Here is a 21,900-nt window from a genome sequence, read left to right on the forward strand (position 1 = left end):
CAAACTCTCGCTAACCCTTAGTACTGATGCAGCACAAGTTTACCAAAAAAAGCCTAACGTCATTGTAGTTGGTGACAATAAACAATCTATTGGACATGAGCCGGGGCAGAAGAAACCAGGTATGAACGAGGCATTACGGAGTTCAAGCTATGACACTTTAAACGGACTCTGTTTACACTACAGTCAGAGTTTCTGTACTTAATTGAACCATGACATGAATGGGATTAAACTGGTTTGCAGTGTAATTATACTTGCATTTTTCATAGCCCTCACACTGACTGACAGAGATATGAAGGGAGAACGGAAAAAAGCCTAGTGTATGCTGATATAATAAGGGTTTGAAATCTGAGAAGTTGACCGAAAGCCCAGATTGCAGTTATGTGATAGTTTAGGAGGGGATGTGTTAAAGGAACCTAAGTTATGGAGCTTATAGGATAGGTCCCACTGAGTCCAGAAGTGACATTTTCATACTTACCGGGCTCACGGTACCTGTCACCCCGGGAAGACAACACTATTAGCATGACTCTTCAAATCAGTCCATGCGTGCACTCCCATTGAGAACAGTGAAGTGCCTGCGCACAGACCGAATATAAAGAGTTAGGGAGGCTTCATACGAGCATGTATGTGCGCAGTGTCTGCACACCCAATGCGTAGAGAATAGAACCAATTGCTTTTAATGGGTTCATTCTCACTTTCGCTTTTGCGCACATATTTTGCATGCGCAAAAAAAAACGTTGCATGCTCTATTCTGGTGCACATTTGCGCATTAAAAGGCACCAAAGAAGTAGGTTACGCAAATGCGCACCTGATACTTGTGTAATTATGCAATATGCTGTGCAATTTCAGGGAGGATTGAAAGCACTGGGGACTAGTTAGGCTGCACAGCCTTTTAATTAATTCACAGGGCGAGTGTGTCCTGTGCAGATGTGAACGGTCCCTGGCAGCGCAGAAAGTACAGTAAAATACGCAATACCATGACGTTCAATACTCAAATTCACACCATCATGTGCAGTTTTGCGCTTACGCTCATGTGAAGCCACCCTTATACTGGCTGACCACGTGCAGACTTCCCAGGGTGACCGTGCAGGAACAGGGAGCCTCGTAAGTATAAAAGTTACACCCCAAGACACAGAGGAACCAATTTTATAAGCACCATAAAACTTAGTTTATAGGTAATGACTAAAGATGAGCCAGCGTACTCGGTAAGGACAGATACTCGAGCAAGTATCGTCCTTACCGAGTACCTGCCTGCTCGCCCGCAAAGAGTCGGGTGCAGGCGGGGGGCTGGGAGCGGAGGTAAACGGGAGGGAGATCTCTCCCTCTCTTTCTTCCCCCTGCAACACAGCGCTCACCCACGCCGCCCCCCCGAATCTTTGCGGGCGAGCAGGCAGGTACTCTGTAAGGACGATACTCGCTCGAGTATCTGTCCTTACCGAGTACGCTCGCTCATCTCTAGAGGTGACAGGTTCTCTTTAAGATAGTCTGTACAATGAAGTATGTATCTGACAGTCTTGAGAAAAAAATAAATAAAAAAGAACCCCCCCATCACTCTCACTCAAAAAAAAACACTCTACGTCTAAGAACCCAACAGTGTCTCCTGTAGGTCAAAAAAGCTACCTCTGTGCCGGCCAGGCTGTAGTCCGACTCCCATGTGGAATTTTACCATCTTTTACATCTGTCTAACATGCCATTATGTTCAAAAGATCATTCTGGCTCAGGATATGCTGTACCGCCCAATAAGGCAATAACACAAAAGTTTAACGTTTGGCTGTTGATGCTTTCCACATAAGAATATGTTGTACACTAAGAACTCTTTGAACGCCTTCTAAATCCTTTACACCACAATTTCCTTTGGACGTTTCAGTACTTGTCATTTTCTCAGTAAATTACATGGAATTAACAGCCCAAGAATTTAGCAAAAAGCAAATAAAGTTAATACACAATTCCTGGAAAATGATGCATTTTCTGCAGATATGAAGTCATGGCTATTCCAAAAACTACACAAAAAGTTGCAGTCAACTTCTAATACAGTTGAAAAAGAGGACATTATAGACAGTTTTACATGACTAACGATGCCATACATACATGCAAGTAGACAAATCATTTTGGCTGATAGATTACAACTTTTCCCAGTATTCCCTTCTTATCCTAACAAACTTTCTGTAGTTACTCTGCAGCTTTAGGGTAATGGGTAATGCAGGAAATGCCCAACATGTCTGATGATCAACATGACTGATGTTTTGCCACCACTTACACAGAGTGCATGCACCGTGTTGCAAGGTAACAATTATGACAAACATATAGTGCCCCAGTCATGTCCCTAATTCCTAGTGATTATATGGACCACTCAAAAGTATCATAATACCTGTGCTCAATATGTGACTTGATATCCTACATGAAGGCTTGTTAGATGGTCGATGGTGACGAGGATCATGATTTTGGTTCCACTGTGAGCGTCGACTCCTCTTATCCCTAACACAGTGTTCTGGGCAGTCATCACTATCCGAGCTGGAGCGTCTGCATCGGTCAGAGTGATGTCTGCAAGGTTTATCTCGATGACCCCTTACTTTCTCCTCTTTTCGACCCACATCTCGCTCATGGCTAGAAGTTCCCTCTGAGCTACTAGGATGACATGGGCTTCTTTCTGAGGAACTCCTTTGATTTCTGTAAGGAAACTGCACTTGTTGATCTTTACGGCTGGGCTCCTTCCATATATCTGGAGTTTTGGAATTTTTGGAGTTACTGTCATAATAGACTTGGCCAAAGGACACGCGGTTAGAGATCATTCTTCCCGGATGCTCTTCTGGGTTTTTCGAGCTATGGTCCCTCTCAGAGCTTCTGTGCCCTCGCCTGTAATCTGAGGCATTATGGTGCTTAGAACTATCATTTTGGAAGGGATATCCTTCCTCCTCCTCATTATCCAAAGACGTCAGGTATTGCCGCTGCCGGCTGCTGTGTTCTTGTGTATACATGCAACAACACAAAGCTGAGGTTAGTAAGCGTGCACATATAACAGGTACAACCGCTTAAGGTACAGATTGGCCTATGCATCATCATGTAACATTTGACACAGAACAGGTTTGACTACATGGAAAAGCATTCAAATGGGTGAGTTAGGTGAGCCACGGCTTACACATAATCAGAAGACGACTAGTCTCATGTTACAAGACATAAATTAAAGACATACATTTCAGTGTGAATGTGTGCAATTGGGGTTAGACACAGTTAGGCCCTAATGGTCAGTCAGTAAAACGAAGACCTCCGTTAAAACTATATTGTACAATACTATCAACCATATGTGTATTATCCTTTTGATATTTGCAGGGACAATTTTAGCGCTGACCAATGATGGAGAGCAGTGGTCAGGGCTAAAATGAGCTTAAGGGGTTATTTTCAACTTAGGCATTATGGCATATCCACATGATATACCATATGATTGGTAGGTGTGGGTTCCTTCCCTTTTGGAGAACATGGGTTTGGTAACCCCAAGTCATCAATTCCCAATGGAGAGATGACCATGGATTTCATTGAGGCAGAGCAAAGGTCGAAGAACAGACAGACGTTTTGCATTTCCTTGTTGTCCTTGAGGGTCCCAGAGGTGTGCTCTTCACCCATCAGTCACTTACAGCATATCTTGAGGACATGCATTAATTGCTTACAATGGTAAAACCTTTGTCATTGCCATTTATTAAAACTGAGATTGTCCATGCATGCGCCACTCCTGGCTAAGACAAAAAACGGTCCACTCTCAAAATTTGGCACGGTTCTTGCAGTCAGATAGTTAGACTCTCACTAATAAATATTTTGTTACATGTTAGAGTCAAGACGTTTTCACACTAATCGAACAAAGTCTCGCCATAGACAATAAAAAAACCTCAGGCAAGATTCTCCAACTATTACGCAAATTTGACTCTGAAAAAAGTACATAGCATTCCTTGTGAGAGAAGGAGGGTGCAGCTGCCAAACAGTTGCAGTTCCGTATAGGCATAAAAGAAAATCTAACCCATTAAAATCGAGACCTATAGTCCAGAGAGCTGTGCCAACTTCCATAGTGATTATATGGTTAACACACTGCATGTGGCAGGCACTGCCCACTAATATACAGAGGCTCAGCAGTAGGCAACCCCATTTGCAGAGGACTTTGGAGCCAGTCACTTGCCACTAGGGTCAATTTCTTATGGGATGTTGCACAAATAACCTATTAGATGTTATTGATGATATATCATCATGTCTGTTTAATGAGAACAGCAGAGATTACATTGCAATTATAAGTGGATGTGTACATATCCTGCATAAATGGAAGGTGGACACATATCTCCTCTCTGGTGGGCCTAAGGTCGGTCCCACTACTGAACACCATGTCATAGTTTACAAAAAAAATAATTGAATTTACATACCTTACTGCTGAATTACATTCCGTATTATACTCCAGAGCTGCAGTCACAATTCTGCTTGCTTCTGAATGGAAATCTCTGCAGCCCTTACTGGTTTAATCCTTTCCAATCAAATTTGTATCCTGGCTTACTCTTTTTCTGCCGTTATACAACAGCGCTGTATGCTGGCTAAAGCCAGTACTGCATGAGGTGACACGTTGATAAGGCTCAGACAGCAGAGAGGCTGGCAATATACAGTAAGAGAACCTTGATGGACGTCTTTCAACATCGGAGCTGTACAGGCTTTAAGCATAATGTCTTGAGACGTCATACAGTGGATTGGAAAGGGTTAACGTCTGCACAGAATTACCTCTGGTAATTTGCATTCTGGGAAGTATCAACTTTAAAGGGGTTGTCCCGTGCCGAAACGTTTTTTTTTTTTTCAATAGCCCCCCTGTTCGGCGTGAGACAAACCCGATGCAGGGGTTTAAAAAAAACAAACGGATAGTACTTACCCGAATCCCTGCGCTCCGGTGACTTCTTACTTACCTTGCGAAGATGGCCGCCGGGATCTTCACCCACGGTGGACCACAGGTCTTCTCCCATGGTGCACCGTGGGCTCTGTGCGTTCCATTGCCGATTCCAGCATCCTGATTGGCTGGAATCGGCACACGTGACGGGGCGGAGCTACGAGGAGCAGCTCTCCGGCACGAGCGGCCCCATTCAGAAGGGAGAAGACCAGACTGCGCAAGCGCATCTAATCGGGAGATTAGACGCTGAAATTAGACGGCACCATGGAGACGGGGACGCTAGCAACGGAACAGGTAAGTGAATAACTTCTGTATGGCTCATAATTAATGCACAATGTACATTACAAAGTGCATTAATATGGCCATACAGAAGTGTATAACTCCACTTGCTTTCGCGGGACAACCCCTTTAAGCCTTGTTCACATTTGTGTCAGACACTCCAGCACAAAATCCTGGGCAACGTAGTGCAGCATGTTGCACTATTTTGTTTGGGGAAACTTCCAGGCAGCTTACTAGAAACCCACTGGACTCCATTCTAGTTAATGGGATCTATCAGGCACCGTTCATTCCCATTCTGTGTTACTATTATTTTTGTTGCTCAGTTCGTAGGACGGAACAAAGGAAAATTACAGATGCTGATGTGAAAGAAACCCTATATCAAGCACCATACATTAATCAGATGTAAGAAAAACTGACAGTATAGGAACTCAGTTGAGGGTTTTTTCCCCCCATGGCTCCATTTGATCTGATTAACGAAATTGGTGCTCGTCTAGAAAGACCTTTACACAGACCAATATACTCTGTATTGTGAATCAACGATCATTATTGCAATCGTTTGTTCCCAATATAGTGTTATTGTCAGCAGCACATCCCCGGGTAGGTGTGCTGCCAATAACCATATTTTTGGCTGCACAAAAATAGACGTTCAGCTGATGAATAAGTGCTTGTTCATAGGTTGAGTGGGTACAATGTCACACAGTAAGATATCCAGGCAAAGGTATGTTCCTGTAAACACTCTTGCTCGATCAAACCATGTAAATAGGACCTTATACTGTTAGGCACTTGTCTAATGACAAACTTGAAGACCAACAGGATTGCGATTGCAGCTCTGGAGTATAGTACAGGCTGCAACAGAACAAGATCAGTAGTGTAATGTATATACAAAGTAGCCTTTTATATTCAGTGCAGTGGTTACTTAAATAAAAATGTCCAATATTTGTAAAGAAACTAATGGCGAGATTTTCAAGTCTTACCCCAGTCTTAAATATAGACTGGGCATCAACTCCATAGAAAATGTTCCACTGTATAGAGATGGATCAAGGCTTGGACCCATACACAAACCTTTAATACTCCATAATTATCCAGTAGTGTTTTTCAGAACCGTGACCACCCTTCGTAACGCTTTTTTTATTTTTTTATTATGGCCTCACCCTGTGTGTAATATTATGTATGGACAAAGCAGAAAGGCACATATATTATTGTAGTACAGGCAGGACTGAAACTAACAAGACTTTATTGGCATTGACAGCAACATGCATTGTTATGTGATGGGTGTGGAATACTTGAAAATGTAGGGCCAGTCTATTATTCTGCAGGAATCCTTGTCAACAGTGGCCTTTCATTAGAGTAGTGAAAACCATAGTGAACCATGTGCATTTCCATCTGTAATCATAATATGTGATGTCACTGCTGTCTTGTATATAGTAGGTTTCTGAATAGGAAAAGATCAGGCAGAATGTGCCAGTAGTTGCATTGCAACAATTCAAGAACATGCTGGGCAACAAGCAGAACACGGCATAATGCTGTGAATATGGAATCTCTTCCTATGGCTAAACTAAGGGTCCTTTTAAACTCCGCAATAAGCACTCCCTTACCCCAAATACAATTTCAGAATTGTTGACAGCCCATGCTCCATTCACACAGGAAGATGTGCTGCCACCAATGATTTTTTTTTTGCAATCAGCAAATGAACAAAGGCCTGATGATCGAGCAAATAAATATTTCTTCATGTATTCTTGACCAATTAATAGACCCCATGAGTGGCCCTTAAGACTAATGCTCTGCTAAATAATCATTTCTGTGCCTTCCTATATCGGGCCGGAGTTTGCACATTGCTTGTGACCTGCTGCATGCTGCTGTACATGGCGCAGCCTGCAACCTCTCCTGAGCATTAGACCCACATTTGTGCCTTTCCAGCTTGGAATGATCTATACAACTATAGCTTCTGCAAGAAGTGATCTGGCTGCAGCTATGTTTGCAATATCTGAGTAACGGATTATGGGACCTGCAGTTACCTGAACCTGTTATTATATACAAGAGGCTGAAACAAAAAAACTAAATTAATGTCCTTTTAAAAGTTAGAGGTTATTTGGGAAAAACAGAAAAGCACAGAGTTATAATGTTGGCTGGATCAACGCAATTGAGGGCAATCTATCGTGAATCTGCTGGAATTATTTTCCAAGGCGCTGGCTTGAAATCTGGCATATCATGCTTTCCGATGCTTTCCCTCCTAATGATATAGTACATAAATAGGACATTGACTTTCATAAACTATAATGCGAATTTATGGCTGACAGGCACCAAAGTAGCTTTACGGTCCAACAAGGGAACTGTTGGAGTTTTAGTGCTCTTTTAAAAATGCCTAGTGTATGGCAGCATACACTGTTTGCATTAAAACACAATTTTTGCACTATTTTTCATTTTGTAGATGCAGTAATGGTGCCACTTTTTAAATAAACTGATCAAGGTGTTGTCAGTTGTGAGTAATTTATAGTGCAATGAGAATTTCCAGTGAGTCAGTGCCGTACTTGTTTTCAGCACCCTCCTTCATATTAAAAAAAAAAAAAAAAAGTTTGGTATATAGTTTCACAATGAGCCATCCTCTGTACCCCCCCTTCTTCCCCTGGAGGCACAGTGCAGATAATTGTACACTTCATACCTCCCCGGGATCTCTCCTGTACATTCCTCTGCAGCTCTTCCTCCTCCAGTTGCTGTAACCGTTTTGCAATTTCCTAAAAGACAAAATGGGAATGTAGTAAGAGAATATAGAAAGATGTGACACTTCAATTACTGGAAATGAGTTGATAAGTTTCACAGTACTGGTTCAGACTGTCTGGCGTCAGAAAAGTCAGGCAGCAGCAAAAGACAGAACTCCTATTTTAGGGATATAGCACTTTCCACCGGGGCAACTCAACCTATAAATCCATAGACCACAACGAGGAAGAAAAAGTTGTAGCAAGTTTACACATGTTTGGGGAACAAGGTAGCGCTTACTTCATACTCCCCCTAGTGGCTGCTGTGATTATCTGCCATTAATGCAACTATTTTTAATTTTAGTAAAATCAATGATCTCCAACTTAGCTTGCTGGGGTGTGGGGGCTTCACAACAGCTGGAAAGACAAGAGTTGTAGTGAGACGTCCCTAGATATTACACAACATAACATGTGAATGGGATTTCCCAAAACAAAAGCATCTGGTAGCTGCAATAAAATACAGCAAACACAGCACCCCTCTCAGTACTCATGCTGCACTACTGCAGAGGATAGCGTCATGGACCCTGAGCCATTGGGATCCAGCAAAGGGAGTAATGGCATATGTACCGTACAGGCAAACAAAGCCTATTTTGATCTCTGCTGTTAAACACCCATGAGCGGGAACAATTCTACAGATAACAGCCGCTGCTGGGGAAATGTACTATTACATGGTGACTATTGAAATAAATAGTCTTCCATGTAATGTATGAACTGTCTGGTCTGAGAGTGGAAACTCCCCTTCTACCATTTCTATGCTTCTGATGAGAGATATGCCACATGAGTAGAGATGAGCGAATCTACTCGTTTTGAGTAATTACTCGATCGAGCACCGCGATTTTCGAGTACTTCAGTACTCGGGTGAAAAGATTCGGGGGGCGCCGGGGGAGGCGTGGCAGCAGCGGGGAACAGGGGGGAGCCCTCTCTCTCTCCCCCCCCCCCACTCCCCGCTGCAACCCCCCACTCACCCACGGCGCCCCCCGAATCTTTTCACCCGAGTACGGAAGTACTCGAAAATCGCGGTACTCGGGCGAAAAAGGGGCGTGGCCGAGTACGCTCGCTCATCTCTACACATGACCAGTCCTTGTTGCTTTAGTAGAATTTGTAGTGGTCCCAAAACTTCTTTGGCTACAATAGCCTGAACAGGTGTATACAATTGCAGACTAGCCATTTTTGGGAAGCTATGGCAGTGGAGGTTTGCTGCAGGAACCAAGAAGCGGACGAGTACCAGTCACCTCCCCTAACAGCACTGCAGCTTAGTTTATGGTGCTATGGGGACGTGACCGGTTCTCTTTAAGTAGAGTTGGCCGTACAGTCGTGTCCGAGCTTGCAGTCAGGGTCCCTTTTAGTCATAAGCACATTATTTCATATAAAATGACAAATCAACAAACTCTCCAATTTTCATAATCCCGTTTGGTTATCATGACTCGGCCGTAAGCACTACACTTCACTTCTCCTTAGTTACTATTCTATTGTAATAATGGTTTTTTTTACCTGTGCATCATGCAAACTGCATCACCTTAAGTGCTCATCAGAATTATACCAAAATGTAACACCTTGGCATATACTACTATTCCATCACATCATTACCCTCTCATCACTGTTTTGCACATGTACTTGACTTTGGCACTACAAGGTCCAGCATACAGTAGCAGTCTTCTTTTTATTATGATGTACAGCAAAAGTAGCATGGTACCGTATAGCCAGAAATATAGGTTAGGTTTATATAAAAAGACAAAAGTATTACAGAAGTGACACCTTTATTGGCTAACCACTAAAGTTATATTTGCAAGCTTTCTGAGGATCTAGGCTCCTTCATCAGGTGCCTGAATAAATGAAAAAGGAGGAACTGTAATAAATATGAACACAACAGATTACTTCCAAAAAAAGACGAAAACCCCCCAAAAACTACTACACATCATTAAGGGGAACCCGATGACCAAAGAATACAAAGAGGAATTTAAACACATCATCCCCAGTCATGGCTCAGTCCTGAAGTGAATAGTAGCGGGGCCACATGGGTTCCAGCGCTCCATTCACTTTAATGGGACCTCCAGAGATGGCCAAGTCGACCCCCTCTAGGATGTCCGCGTGCTCTAATAGGAGTCTCCACCATTTTAGGTGTGGTCACAAATATTACTGCCTAGGTCAGCTAAGTCATGAATAACTTAAGTGTTGTTACTTCTCTTCTCTTCTTCAGCATTTCTTACATCCTTATAGAAAAATGCAAGTCATGGCATTCATGATATCCACTGAAAAGGTCAACTGAAAGGAGGCATTGTAGATAGAGGGCATTACTGATGACTTCCATGAGAGACCGTGAAGCATTACTGCGCTTTCACACGAGTCGGAACTTTCCGCAAGAGGCTCCAAAATATTCTGCCATGTCAAAGATTCAGATTTTGATGCGGATTAAGAATGGTAGCATGCTGCTGGCAATTCCACATGAAAATACCATGTTTTGATCTTCTAAGTTTAACAATGAAATATTCTGTCCCATGTGACGACACCCGTAGGGCCCATTCAGACGGCCATTTATCCCATCTGTGTGCCATCTGTGTATTTCACAGACAGTTCATGGACTCATTGTAGCCAATTAGGCTATTCACATGTATGCTTTTTAGCACAGACCAATGGCCCATGTAGGGGTAAGAGAAAAAAGAAAGTCTGCATGCCCTTTTCTGCGGTATATCACGAATGAGTGTAGGACATGCAATACTCCTTGCCTCGCTGCTCGGTCATGTGCCCATGTGCTGTCCCATGCAACTTGCAAACAAAAATCCTGGGAGCACCTCGCATACACCCGTCTGAATGGGCCCTAACATGCACAGCCATTCATTTGGCTACTGCTTCACCAGGCAAAAAAAAATCAACGAACTTTAGAGGTAGCGCAACAACAGATTGCCGTAGTGGTTCTTACATGTAAGGAGTTGGCTGTAGTGAAAGAACCCCTTTAGAAATCTAGAAAAGTAAGTTTACGGCCACAAGAGAGACAACCAAGTCTAGAGGGGAAAGAGGCATTGAAGTTAAAGATTTATGTAATTCTACAACAACAAAAAAGTAGTAAGAAACATGGCAAAAGAACTTCAGATTAAGGCTGTACTTAAACGGCCAAGAACAAGTTGTGCCCAAAATTCTCGAGTGCAACTCGCATTGTACGCCCGCATTACAAGTATTATTCATGTGCGAGATTTACACGAATATGAAACATGCTGCCATTTTTCCATCTTGCAACATCAGTGCAAACGAAAAATTGCCATGTAAATTAGCCCACTGAGAAGAATTGGTTATTATAAAGCGGGAGTTCTATGTGTCTCGCAATTCTACAAAACTCACATTATTCCTGCCTGTGTAAATACAGCCCAAGAACTTTAAAAAGTGATAGATGTGTAGTGGCCCAGTACAACAGGGCCCCTCCATAACCGTATACATGTGATTGTCGATGTATTGTCAGTGTCTTCTGTGTTGCAAGATTGGTGTGCATTGCATAGCTGCAGCACTGAAAGGGTTAAGGCTCTGGTATGTGAGATGTCTGTCCGGGTTTTGTATATCATGTGACTGTATACACACACACTTTATATTTATTTATATTTTTTTTCTCCTTTTTTCTTGCAAGGTGTGCTAGAGTGTGCTGGGTTGGGAGAATTCTGAATGGATCCCGTGAGAGAGATTAGGTCAAGGCAACTGTCTGTGGGTACCTTCAACTCACAGACACAGAATGGAGGAGGCCGAGAGGTTGGCCTAGTAATTGTTGGGGACTACTACTCCTAAGAAGTTCTGCAGAGCATTTTCGTCCGTGAACCGGTAGACACACACACACAGACACACACAGACACACACAGACACACACAGACACACACAGACACACACAGACACACACAGACACACAGACACACAGACACACAGACACACAGACACACAGACACACAGACACAGACACAGACACACACACGTGAAGTATGGTACTGGGCCAGGACCTACGGATAACTGTGGCTGTGGTTTCTCCTGATGTGACAGGGAGGACTCACAGGACATCACTTGTCAAGAAACTGCTGAACTGTTTCTGAAGTTTAGTAAAACAAGCAGTCACTCGTTCGTTTCCAGAGTCTGTGTCTTAAATAGTACCCGTGTGTGTGTGGATTTACTCCGTCACCTAGGAATTCCTCCACGGAAGCTACACGGGACAGGATTTACTCCGTCATCCAGGAAACCCCCGCTATGGAAGAAAAGGTGGCGTCACGAGACAAAACAGGACTAAAAGGTAATCCATTAGTTGAATTTATTAACCTGCCCTCGGCCCTTGGACGTTTCACCGCTTACCCTCCGGATGGGAGATGGTAGAGCCACCATGACAAGGTCCAAACTCTACTCTGCTGTCTTCTAGGCTGTGGCCCGCTCCTCGGTCACTGCAGATGGATAACACTATTGATGTTAATTACCTCTATGGGCTTTGAGAAAACCATCGAGCTTCAAATTTGACTTTCACAGGTATTCTCTCTACACATCATCTTCAAATTAGGACCTGTGGGAGGGGTGTGTGTGTGAAGGGGGTCATGAGGACTGGAGTTTTTGTAAACACTGGTGTATATTATATTAGGCTCTTGGCCATCAATATTCCTAATGTATACTATGAACAATTGTCATCCTATCAGAAAAGTCCAGGGGTGGGTATCCCCTGCAATTAGGATGCAGGGCGTCTGTCATGTAGGTGTAATCATCCAGTTTGCTTTGTCATGTTACTGCAGAAATAATGACTTGTATATAGGAGGAAGGGACAAAGTAACCTCCTCTGCTTTTAAAATTTCGCCTTTTGGCAGAAGAACATAATCATGCCCTTGTTGTGCTCTTCAATATATTAAAAGAGGAATTGCAATTTCAGTGCACAAATAACCCACATCAAATAATATTCCAATTACAACCCTGTTTTACTATGGATCGATGGATTACAGGGGCATAACTATAGAGGATGTGGTGGCACCCAGGCCCAGAAGCCTTAAGGGGCCCATAAGGCCTCTCCTCTCCATATAGGGAGCCTAGTACTATGAATAAAAGCATTATAGTTAGGGGCCCCATTACAGATTTTGCGTTGGGGTGCAGAAACTTCAAGTTACGCCTCTGGATGGCTAGATAGATATGGGATATCTTCCCACCATGGGACTCCTTTCCCAAACTCCACCAACCCATATAATTATGTTTACCAATATGCGCCTCAGCTCTCTCTAGTGGTAGCTGCAGGCAATCAGAATTGTATCATTTAACCCCTCCAGTGGCAGGTTTAGGTAGTCTTCAGCACATTTCAACACTGATTTTTAGGAGATTTTCTGGGAGTGCCACTAAAGGGATTAACGGCTTAGGGAATCTGCGTATTTTGGTCTATGATTATGCTGCGTATTTATGGACTGAAATACGCAATATGGCTGTGTGGGAGATTGGGATCAGCGTTTCCACAAAAACAGATCTAAGATCACTCAAAATATGATAGGAAGAAATGAACACAGAACTTTGCACCTACTCTAAACTCGACAATGCTTAGGGTGGTTTTACATCTGCATCAGAACCTCCAGCCAACGTGGCTGAAAAGACTAGAAGAAAAAGCGCTACATGCAGCGCTCCTCCTTCCATCCAAAAGCCAGCTAGCTGGGCGGAAAGTGGGCTGGACCTCATTATAGGCAATGGGGTCCACCTGGCACTGTTCGGTTCAATCCATAGATGGAACCGTTCGTCCATGGGGATTCCCCTTTCCTGCTCCCCATCTGGAGCAGCAAAAGCGGAATCCCCAGCACAAATGTGAAACCACCCACAATGGTCTAGCAGATGTTGACTTATGTAACATTTTCAGTGACCACACCAGAACGGGAAGTACCTTGCTTGAGGTTGTCTAAGCATATGCTCTAAGTACATCATATGCAACTTACTCACATGCAAGTTACCGCTATATGATCCTGTAAACACCACAAGACTATTACTGTATTTTCCAGTCACTCCTTTAAAGGATTTACCCAGAATAAGAAAAAAGGATCTGCTTCCTTCTTCTTAAAACAAGACCACGTGAACAGATGTGGCGCTGGAAATAAAAAGCTGATTTCTTCCCCTACTTCTGGATGAATAATTGACTTTTAAGGAACATGTTCTACGACATGTATAGAGGTCACAGTGCAGGGAGCAGAGCCTTCTCCATTAGTATCTGCCTTTAACTTTATATTAGAAGCCATGTATTTTGTTTCATGTTGACCGTTCTGTTGTATTATGGATTCATCGCCTGGGTAAATACTTTTACTGCACAAACAATACACCAAAGGGAAGAGGTGGAATTGCTGAGAATATTGATAAGGTGCCACATGATATTCTGCTCTAGGTTGTTACTACCACCAAATCTGGAGCCTCTGAATAGGTAACTGCCCAAATTTACCCACGTTACAAAAGATGATGGAAGTAGTTCTTATTCATTTCTATGCACTTCTGGATATGTCAAAACAGGTTGGCTGATACTGCCTGCAGCTCTTCAAAGTTGATACTATGGATAGTGTTCATATTTTCCTTGAGTTCATCCAGAGTATGCGTATTATCAGCATACTAGTTCTGCTTTAAAATTTGCTTACAGATTAAAAAACAAACAAACAAAAAAAAAAAATCACCCATGGGACAAGTCCGGGAAATATGGCGTCCATAACTGCTTTTTCACAGATCGCTCTCCTCTAAACAGTTCATGAACCGACGTCAGCGAGTCATGGGAGATGTGGCATGTTGCCCCATATTGTTGGAAAAGGCTGTAAATTCCTCCTTCTGGTGTTAGTTGGTGATAAACCGCAGTATTCACAATTGATTAGTAGAAAATTGGGGCCACTATTCGGGTTCCTGACACCGCGCACCAGATGCCAGTTTTCTGGTCATGCAGTGCGGTTTTACAAGTCTGGAGGGGATTTTCATTAGACTAGTACTTCGTATTCTGTGAATCATCGTAAAGTACAGTGATAGGTCCAAAAGTCCTCTAGCAATCATAGTCAGCATCCATGTACAGTAATTTACATGTTTAGCTTTATCGAGCGCTTTCAGTTCCTGCACAATGTATTCGGTATGGTTTCAGGTTGAGCGTTTTCAGCACTCGCCAACAGGTCATTGGCGATACACCAACTTGCTAGAACAGTCTCAAAGTGGACTTTCTAGAGCTATTTGCAATCCACTGCTGAAGGTCACGGAGGACTTCGGACGTCCGGACTAGTGGTGGCCTTGATTTCTTTCCATTTGTGAAACACCTGGTTTGCTGCCATTTCTGAACCAGGCTCTGAATGCAACGTTTAGCAGGTGGTTTTGTACTTTCGAACCCGCTTTTCCTTAAGTGATCCACTTCGCATTTAGCCCTTCACAATAAATGGTCACTGTTGCAGGAAGATCATCATTGGGGTAATTTATGAAAGCGGTCTAAAAGTAGCCTCCCTCCGTTCCTGGAACAACAATCTTATGAAAACTGTCTAGCAACCAATCACAGCGCAGTTTTAATTTGTTATACTGCTGCGATAAAATCAAAGACAACAGTGATTGGTTGCTGCGAAATATCAGTCCTTGTCCTGAAATACAAAAACATGAAGCAGGGCCGAGGCTCAAGAGGGATATCAGTCTGGTACCTCACAGCCAACTGCTGCCCTACATGAAATCTGCAAATAGGCCATCTGTACAAAAAAAACACAGCACAGCGCCCTCTCTGATCTAACCCCAGCTTTTAAATGGCCCAAGACATGGGACTACAAAATATAAAAAGGTTTATAACAAACCATAAATGAAAGAATGTGTAGATCATGTATAATATGTACAAAGGTAAACTCAGAAGGAGTAAACCAAACCATAAAAGACCTCAATACAATATTTTTTATACCATGGCAAAAGGGTTCCACCTGAGAAGGTACAACCACAAGAGACAAAAAGAAAGTCATCCCAGCAGGTGGTTTGACAAAGGGGTAAATACTGTATGAAAGTCCTTGAGAACAACCTCAAATAAGACGCATAGAAACCCAATGACACCAGTCTAAAAGGGAAGTCTATCACAACGGTACTGGTGTATCACGTCTCCACCACAAGTATGTGATGGTCTGTATCTGCCCAGTGTACGCCCACAAGCTGCTGATTGTCTGTCTGCAGCAAGGTCCTAGCAGCGTGGGGATTTAATTATGCCTGGGATGGAGGGGTAGAGTTAGGTTGAGCGTTAGGTTTACATTATTAGCTGTAAATCCTTCGATGGGCAGCAGTAACATGAAAGCATTATAGCAACTAATGTAAGCCTTACACAGAAACTAACCATAACTCTCCATCCCAACCAGCCGACAACAGAAGCGACCCGTGAGCGGAGAAGGGAGACCGGAGTGCTGAGTGGCAGGACCTGAGAGGCCGAGGACAGGGAGCAAGGCAGCGAGAAGGGATACTGGAGTGGTGAGTGCCAGGACCTGAGAGGCCGAGGACAGGGAGCAAGGCATGCAGCCAATCAGGAACAGGGGGCGTCACCCGGCTGTCAAGCAGCCTTAACCTTGTTGACACCCACCACTTCCGGTGTCGACAATGTACAACAGTACCTAGGGCACCATACAATGGCAGTACAAAACCATCCTCAGAAAAAGAGAGAGGAAAAAAAAAGGCTACATCTCCACCAACTTCAAAATTACCTTCAGGACAAATCCTTCCGGGAACTATGGAATTGGAATCACAAAGGCACAAACTAAGAACTTCCACATCCAAAGCAGCAACATTTGCCTTCAATACTTCAATGACCTCTACAAAGCTATCTTGAAGGAAGAGCAAAGCCCAGAGCAGGACGAAATAATGACAAAAAAAAACAAAAAAAACCTAACTATGGAGGAAGTACTCAACAACTTTCAAAACCCTGTGTATACACACAATACCTTTACAGGAAGTAACAGAGAATCCCATCCATAAGGTGCTGAAAAAGCCGGCGGTCCAGATGGGATCCTACAAGAAATGGTAATATACAGTCTGCCAGAAGTAGAGGCCACAATAACAAAACTAACATTTTCCCGAGTGCCAGCTACTTCCCTCAAACTTGGAACCAAAACCTCATAACCTCCATATACAAGAGCAGGAAGAGGTACGACCCAGCCAACTACCAAGCAATAAACGTCAGCAGCAACTTTGGGAAACTCTTAAACAGCTTCCTGAACAAAAGGATCCTCAGTTGCCTCACCTAGTACAATGTCCTCAGCAAAAGCCAAGCAGGGTTCATGCCAAACCACGGCACCACATCTATACCCTACCACGTCCACAACACAAAAGCAAGAAAAGATCTACGTCTGCTTTGTGGACTTGCTGTGGCAGCTGTGCGTATTCCAGAAACTGCTAGAGAGCGAAATAGGAGAGAAAACACATCATCAGTGGCTCCTACACCAAGAACAGATGCAGTGGAGGTGAACGGGAGGAGAACGGCTCATGTCCAGCAGAGACGAGGAGTCAGATAGGGCTGCATCCTGAGCCCAATGCTCCTAAACATCTACATCAATGAGCTGGTCATAGCGTTGGAGTCCTTCTCAGCACCAGATCTCATCACCCTGCATGACTCAGAGGTGACATTCCTGCTGTATGCAGATGAGCTCCTGCCACCATCAGCGCCCGAGACAGGATGCCAGGACAACCTGCAAATTTTGGAGAGATTCAGTACCACATTGTCACTGCCCGTCAATCCAAAGAAAATCAACATGATGATGTTCCGGAGCCCGACAGCTCATTACGTGTAAAACGACCATTACTACAAACTATCACCATATCTGGAAATGCTACCAAACCCCAGAGAACAATATCTTGAGCCGCTATACACGGAACACCCGGGCCATCAAACCAGGGTGCCACAGACAGAACTAAAAGCTCAGGGTGAGCAGTCTGTGCCAACAGGAGGCCATGGAAGATGAGGCCCACTTCCTGCAGCAATGCCACAGATACTCAGCAGTGGGGGACACTCGCTACAGGAGACTCTGATTTCTGGCCAGCCTCCTGCTCTACATAAGGATGAACAGTAACTACAGCCTTCTGGGGGGAAAAGGAAAACACTAAGTTAGTATGGGCCATAGACAGAGAGGACCTCCATATGCCTTGGACTTCAATACCACAAACCGCGAATGTGTTCTTATTGCCTAATTCCTTAGACTGATCCCTTATGCATTTTTCTCTATTTGATTCGACAATGCTAATATTTATTTGATCTTACTAATAAAGCTTCTTTGAATTGAACTAGCAAAACTGCCATTTACGTTAATTTACCTAAAATTATGGTTTTTATGCAGAAAAAAATTTTAGAAAAAAAAACACACACTAGAAGTGCTGGCTACTACAGGTCTCCCTTCATCCTAGCTTGCTGTCTACTATCTGTCAAAATACAAGGAGGTTAGAAATGGGAAGGGGATAAGTCATGGCGCTCATTCAATTATATAGAAAGCAGAAGGAGTGAGAGACACACACAAACCGATGCAAGAGCCAATAGCAAGTTAAAGAATTAGTCCAGTGACCAGGATTGTGAAAGCTTATAGCTCAGCAGGTTACCTCTGCTCTGGAATTCTCAGGTCTTATAATGGAATAATACCTCTGCAGCGCCACCTATTGGATGGCAGCATTCCTTCAACTCAATGTACAGCTTTTAAACAAGTCTGCAAAGCAACGATTAGGAATAAGAAACCAAGCCAGAGAACCATACACAGACAGCTGTTGCGGGGTGCTTGCCCCTCATCAGTGTAAAATCCTAGTCACAATCTCCACTGATGTAGAGTCCCCTCCTGAAATTCATACAGTTTCTGGTCGCATCAGAGGTGGTTAGAGGTTTATATTCCCAAATTCTTCTGTGATGTTGCGACTTAAAATTGCCTTTAAGTAGAAGGGCTTTCATATGTTGTGATGAAGCTTCTCTAACAAAATGCAATTGTCCAACGCCGACAACTCCTTTTAAAGTACTCATGCAACAACTCTCTTTTTTTCCCCTTAGTTTAATTTAAAGGGGTCAGTAGCCCGTCTACACTGGATCGGATAAATATATACAAAAATGCAATAAATATACACAAAAATTTAAACGTAAAAAACAAAAAAACACAGCACATTTAGACTAATAATACCATCGCAGTTAGAACATGGTTTAGATTCCATTTTCATCTGAAATGTTCGGTTTCTATTTTGCTTTTGTGCCCAGTTGAAAGGGAAGTATATATCAGTTTTGCGTAATAGACGTCCGCATGTATGAAATAATTTTACCATACTTAGTCTTTATGAAAACATCGCACCTGTAACAAATAAGGTGCCATGAGGTCATCGGAACCTCTCGGTAGTGCAGCCTCAGGCGTGGGGCCTCCCAGATAAAAAGGGATTGTATCTCAGCTTAAAATGCAAAGACTTTTTCCCCAAATTACAAGGAGCAGGAAAGGCCCTATAATTTCCTTATAACAAGTTGATTTTTGGGGATTTTTTTATTTTTTATTTTTAAATTAACCTTAATTCCCCCTCAAACAACATTAGAAAGTAAAACAATATGTCTGTACGAAGACAATATTTAACAAGAGAACCACTGATGTAACCTTACATTTCCTGTTTGCTCATAGAAGATAAAAGGTCCAACACCCCCAGGGGAATTTTAGAATAACCTTTGTAATTTCTAAAAAAAGGTGCACATGTAATAACGCATGAAGAATGGCAAAAAATGTGATTATAGGATAAAAATGAAAGCAAAACACCATGTAATTCTATATATCTGACATACTGGAAATTCCCCATTAGATGCAGGCGGTTACTTCACACAATGCAATAGATCTCTTATTGTACAGCTCGTAGTAAGTTATATACGGAGCCATTTGGTCGCTGGATACTGATAATTAGTCAATGTACAGCATATCAGATATGAAGTGTACAGTAATGCTAGTCATGTATGAGTGTTATCTGTACGCCACATGGGGGAGAAGGCGCCACACAGAGCAATCCAACGTCAGGGCAGCCCTTCACTGACAGGAGCTAGAGAACCACAGATCACTGCTAGATTATAGGAAGACAGAGCACATTACTGTAATAGAACCAGCAATTGTTCCATCAACTAGCAGGAAATCGTTCAAAATTGACCACATGGTAGTTTACGAGCTTTCATGTTACCTCAGACGTATAAGAAAAAAACAACCAATCACAGCGCAGCTTTCATGTTACCTCAGACGTATAAGAAAAAACAACCAATCACAGCGCAGCTTTCATTTTACCTCAGAAGTATAAGAAAAAACAACCAATTACAGCGCAGCTTTCATTTTACCTCAGAAGTATAAGAAATGGCAACCAAACAGCACAGCTTTCATTTTACCTCAGCAGTATAAGAAATGAAAGCTGGTTGCCATTTCTTATACTGCTGAGGTAAAAATGAAAGCTGCGCTGTGATTGGTTGCCATTTCTTATACTTCTGAGGTAAAAATGAAAGCTGAGCTGTGATTGGTTGCTATGGGCAAAAAAAAAAAACAGATTGGTAGGCACCGGCCTACTTTTCTGCAGCCATCCTGTATGAAAATACAAAATACTGTGATTTACCTAAATTATGGAAATCCCTAGAATTGATAGTTAACATCTCGGCATTTCCATTATTTTGATAAACCTCTGTGCATTTCTTGTAATATTTAATGGGGTTGCCATATCAACAACCGCTGCCTATATTGCCATTACGGTATATGGACATCATAGAGCGCTTCCCCATACTCAGACCTCGTTCTATGCACTACATTCGCTAGCCGCCAAGTGTGAGCAGGTCTGCCCTGACGGATCCATCACATACATGTATGTAAATAAGAGGCCCCCAAGCCTTCGTTCCTTGTGAAGCACATTCCACTCAGAAACGGAGGAGAGAAATTTTTAGGCTAGGGTTCAATGGCGAGTTTGGACGCGACACATGTGGCACAACCAAAGATCACAATGCCGCGCTGCGATATCGCATCCAAAGCTAAGTAAACGTGGTTCCGTCGCGACTCCCACATTGCTGCGCCCAGACAATCCGAAGAATACCAAACCTGATGTATTTCTTGCAGTTGTCAAGTAACAGCTTGTGAGTCAAAAGGAAATGGTATTCACTTCCATTACGATGCAAAGCGTGACCTTAGGCGGCGTAATGTGCGGCACGTTCACAGCAGCCGTGTAGCCCCAGCCGTGTAGCCCCAGCCGCAATGTGGAGCAACAAGAACTCGCAATTTTAGAAAACTTCTACTGATACAGATTGAAGTACGGAATGTGGTTTTACATCTGTGGCCAGAGATCTGGCACAAAATAGTGGGAAAAAAGCGCTGCATGCAGGAAAAAGGCGAGCAGCTGAGCGGTAAGCGAATGGACCCCATTATAGTCAATGGGGTTCGTTCAGCACTGTTCGGTTCCGTCAGAAGACGAAGCCGTTAAGCCAGGGGATTCCCCTTTTCTACTCCCTGAACGGAGCAGGAAGCCGGAACCCCTGATACAGAAGTGAAACCACCCCTAAGTGATCTGAAATGGCGTCGGTTAGGATAGATCTGCAATAATGTCAATTTCCAGTATATACAGTATGATCAGAACTCACGCCTTTCCTGGCAAGTCACTGAGAAAGAGGTGGTAACCACAGGTAGTCTGAGTCGCTAGCTGGGGACCACTATTGGGGGGCCTTCACACTTGCGTTAAAATTGTACGATTTGTGCATGATGAGAGAGAGTGAAAACGCAGAATTATGAAACCAATGATTTTCAATATTTTCATTCCCATTTGCAGTTTTTTTACTCACACAATGTGATTTTTTTTTTTTTACTCCACAGCATGCTCTTTCAGGGTTTTGTGATTTTTTTGAATCTCCCACATTTCCCTATAGAGCCTTCTTTTTATCGCATCGCAATGCATGAATTTGCAATTTTTGTGCAATGCGATGAGTTTTTAACATTAGAAACTCCGACTGACTTTCGCGCTCAAAAGTCAAGGGGCGGAAGCGATGTGATTTAAGAGGTCTCAGGA

General features: G+C 43.1%; 1 protein-coding gene across 1 annotated transcript in view; it reads right to left on the reverse strand.

Annotated features, from left to right (window-relative positions):
- LOC136632422 (coiled-coil domain-containing protein 50-like) overlaps window positions 1–21,900 on the reverse strand; it is a 106,401-nt gene that overhangs the window by 16,834 nt on the left and 67,667 nt on the right. Inside the window, exons 6-7 of the mRNA XM_066607284.1 lie at window positions 7,842–7,914; window positions 2,366–2,959 (exon numbers count right to left, since the gene is read on the reverse strand). Coding sequence (XP_066463381.1) covers window positions 2,366–2,959; window positions 7,842–7,914 — 667 coding nt within the window. The remainder of the gene's footprint in view (window positions 1–2,365; window positions 2,960–7,841; window positions 7,915–21,900) is intronic.

The sequence above is a fragment of the Eleutherodactylus coqui genome, chromosome 6 (genome assembly GCF_035609145.1).
Source record: "Eleutherodactylus coqui strain aEleCoq1 chromosome 6, aEleCoq1.hap1, whole genome shotgun sequence".
Taxonomy (NCBI): Eukaryota; Metazoa; Chordata; class Amphibia; order Anura; family Eleutherodactylidae; genus Eleutherodactylus; species Eleutherodactylus coqui.